The following is a 3,549-nucleotide window of genomic DNA, read 5'->3' on the forward strand; positions in this document are numbered from 1 at the left end:
TGGGGTCCACGTCCTTAGGGCAAGCTGACATAAGCTGCTTGGCGTAGTCGGGATCCAACGACGGGTCAACGGCGGAGGATGACGAGAATGAGTACAAGCGGTCGGCGAAGCGGTTGCAGTGTGAAAACCCTAGAGTGTGTGCTCCCGATAATGCAATGACGTCGGTTTGGGTGAGGTTGTGTTTCGAAAACATGGTGTTGAGTTGTTTAAGATCAAATGATGGTTCCGGCAAGTTTCCGGCTACCCTTGAGGCTTTGGAGACTAGTCCATCTCGACGTCCCAATTCGACGTTGAAGTCCGGACCTCCACCCTACACATGTAAACAATAATTTCACTTAATTAACTTAAGCATAGTTTATTTGAAACATGCATTCCAAGAAGAATGTCAATGCAAGTTAATCAATTTAAAAAAAAAAAAATGCAAGTTAATCAATAATCAATGCAAGAATGTCAATGCAGTTTATTAGAAATGTACCCAAAAAAAAAAAAAAAAAAAAAAAAAGTACTAAGAGGTTGAGGATGATCGACTAACAAGAACTACAACATCGCGGGCAGCAAGAGCCAGAATATCAGCACATGAAACGACGGCAGGGCATTGCGCTTCGACGGCTTGCTTAGCTTTGATGACGGTGTCAAATCCATCTCCGGCCAACGAAAGATTATCCGACGAGTCCTTCTCTGCGTCCCCATTTGGTGATGTTATCATGACCGAGGCATCGCATCCCTATTCGAAATTGATCAACCAAGAAAGGAGATGATTGATTGATTAACATGAATCATTATATATCATATATGACATGGATTTTGAGTTTGAACGTACATGAACTATATAAGAAACTATAACTAATATGTACCTCGACAAAGCAGTCATGAAAAAAGAGTCGGAGAGTAGCCGGAATTGTTGTGAAGGTTTGGCTGAATTTGGTAGAGACTGCCTGCTTCACGATGGATTCCACGTTTGGGCAGCTAGAGCTGTAAAAATTTTCAACTAATTGTGCTTCTGATCCTCTTCCCTGCATATTAACCAACATCACAACCACAACCACCATTAACAGTAACGCTCTGCACATCTTCATACTTTACTGATTACAAGCTCTCTCCTCTTATTCCTCCCTCGTGGTAAATTAAATTTAAGATTCTTTGTTTCGTGCCCTTATGCTAAATAGATAGTGGTGCTTACATCTCATATATATAGATGAACATACACAGAAGAATTCATAATGGCGACCTTTCAAAGCCATATATATTATTTCTTTTAGGTAAGTTGATCACGTATAAGATGTAGTCATGCGTACTTGGTCCAGGCGTCCAAGTCCAAGAGTCTGATCAATGTTCTAGTAGTAGTAGTATGTAGTAGGTAGTTACTAGACTTTACCCTATAGTCTATATTTGCCTGTTGTTCTAGCTAGGGTAGTGTTGAACTGTTGAGTACTTGTCATCATTATCATTCCCGCGGTGTTCATATTATAAAAGGGTTTTGCCAAGCTCCCTAATCCATCCGGTGTTTATCTTGCAACATATTGTATTTCAAAAATTATACTCTGAGTGTAAGTGAACCAAACACATAATATGTAATATTACACTGTCATGTATATATGTACGCACGAAATTAAAACATGAAAAGCTAGTCTAGCTGTTTCAAACACATGCATACAATGAGGCGCAAAGATCGAATAAGTTATAAGAGTTTACTCTGATTGGATAAAAATGAAAAGGATGAAGGAATTGAGAGCTTTCGATCCCGTCTTGATAATTCACAACTTCAATCGAATGACTTGAAAATTGATGATGTAAATGTGCTTTGTATGAAAAGACATTTCAGAAAAAATATGTTTTGAAAGGAAAAATAAAGTTTAAATGAGATAATCATCCAAGACTCCAAGGGTTTTGATCAAAAAAAAAAGAAAAAAGAAAAAAAAAGCGGAAGGTGTAATACATACGACACGTGGAATTGGGGTTTAATTTTGAAAACCCATTTAAGTATTAGAAGGAGGCATAACGGTCACCCCTCAAAGCGACTCAAATTCTCTCTGCGAACCCTAATTGACTCTGATCGTTCCAGCTTTCTTGTTTGGAACTTCCGCACCAAAACTTTGGAGAAAGAGTCTGGATTTTCTACAGCCGATCCCAACGCCGAAGCGGTCGCTGGGTTTGCCAAAACGGTTGCCGGAGAGGTGCGGATTGTGTTGGTGGCTAGGAGTGGGCTCTCGTTCTCCACCAGGGTTTATAGGGCTGAGGAGGATGAGCGTGGCCGAGAAGAAGAAGAAGGTGGCAATGGACAACAAGAACCACGCCCGGATGGCTGGGGAGAATGGGTCCTTTTTGGTGGTAATCGACCGTTCATGCCCTATCAAGATCAGCTGGCACGTTTCAGCGTGTCTGCGGGTGTTTCACGTATATACTGGGCAGGTTTGAGTTCAGGTAGGAACCAAATAGTGAGTATTGATGTTGAAACCGAAACTGTTCGTCTTGAGGATCCACCTCTTGACCTCCTCCCAGGTGTAAGGGTGAACATTGGGCACGGAATTGCTGGAGAGCTGGCAGCATCAGTCTTGGAGGAATCGGGTTTTCTACGTTTTCTGAGAGTGTGGTGTCTCCGAGGTGCGGGATGGGTCCCTGTTGCCCGGATTATAGTGAATAACGACCCTCCTCAGTCTTACCTCCCTTTGAGCATCTACAACAGAAGACCAGATCAGCAGACTTGTTATGTTTTCTTGAAGAACACATCGAGTATTGTGAGGATCACTCCTCCTCCTCCTGCAGAGGAGGAGTTGTTCGTGGCACAGACAACAGTCTTCACTTCCACCCTTCCACAGGGGCGATATCACCCCGAGAATTGGGAATGGTCAAAGAACAGGACTGCTGAAGAGGAGGAAGAGACCCACAGGCATAAACGAAGGAGGATTGTTAAGGGTCGCCTCGGTTTTGATACTAGCGAGTTGTAGTGTGATAACAGGAAAGCAGATCTTCACAAGTAGCACCAGATACGACTGAGGTACAAATATGATTCGAAAAACTTGGAAGCGCCTTTCTTCTTACAAGTTTGTATATTCTGTGTATCTTTCACATCTAGAATAAATAGAGTTGATTTCAAAAGCCATGTCTCAGATTGTATGCTTTTGGCTTACACTACTAGAAGTTAGGACTTATGTGACGAAATGGTTTCGTCGCTTAAGAGTGAAATTTCGTCGCATAAGTACTTAAGCGACGAAAATTTCGTCGCTTAAGAGTCGTCGCATAGGTGGTGTCGCATAGGTATCTAAGCGACGAAACATGTATTTTCGTCGCTTAGGTTCCTCTTAAGCGACGAATTACGTTTCGTCGCTAAACTACTTAAGCGACGAACAAATATTTCGTCGCATAAGTGCCTCCTAAGCGACGAAAAAAAATTCGTCGCATAGACTTATGCGACGAACATTTCTAACTTAAGCGACGAAATATTTCGTCACTTAAGTGTTTTCAATATATAAAAAAAATTAATTAATTTAATTTAATTTCATTTTTTGCAGTTTTTATTTTATTTTGTTTTTTAGTTTTATTTTGTTTTTT

General features: G+C 41.1%; 1 protein-coding gene across 1 annotated transcript in view; it reads right to left on the reverse strand.

The window, feature by feature from the left end:
- LOC101311779 (peroxidase 55-like) overlaps positions 1-1,150 on the reverse strand; it is a 1,937-nt gene extending 787 nt beyond the window's left edge. Inside the window, exons 1-2 of the mRNA XM_004303914.1 lie at positions 855-1,150; positions 533-724 (exon numbers count right to left, since the gene is read on the reverse strand). Of these exons, the coding sequence (XP_004303962.1) occupies positions 533-724; positions 855-1,076 (414 nt within the window). The 5' untranslated portion in view covers positions 1,077-1,150. The remainder of the gene's footprint in view (positions 1-532; positions 725-854) is intronic.
- Between the last annotated feature and the right edge of the window lie 2,399 nt (positions 1,151-3,549).

This window comes from Fragaria vesca, linkage group LG6 (genome assembly GCF_000184155.1).
Source record: "Fragaria vesca subsp. vesca linkage group LG6, FraVesHawaii_1.0, whole genome shotgun sequence".
Classification (NCBI taxonomy): Eukaryota; Viridiplantae; Streptophyta; class Magnoliopsida; order Rosales; family Rosaceae; genus Fragaria; species Fragaria vesca.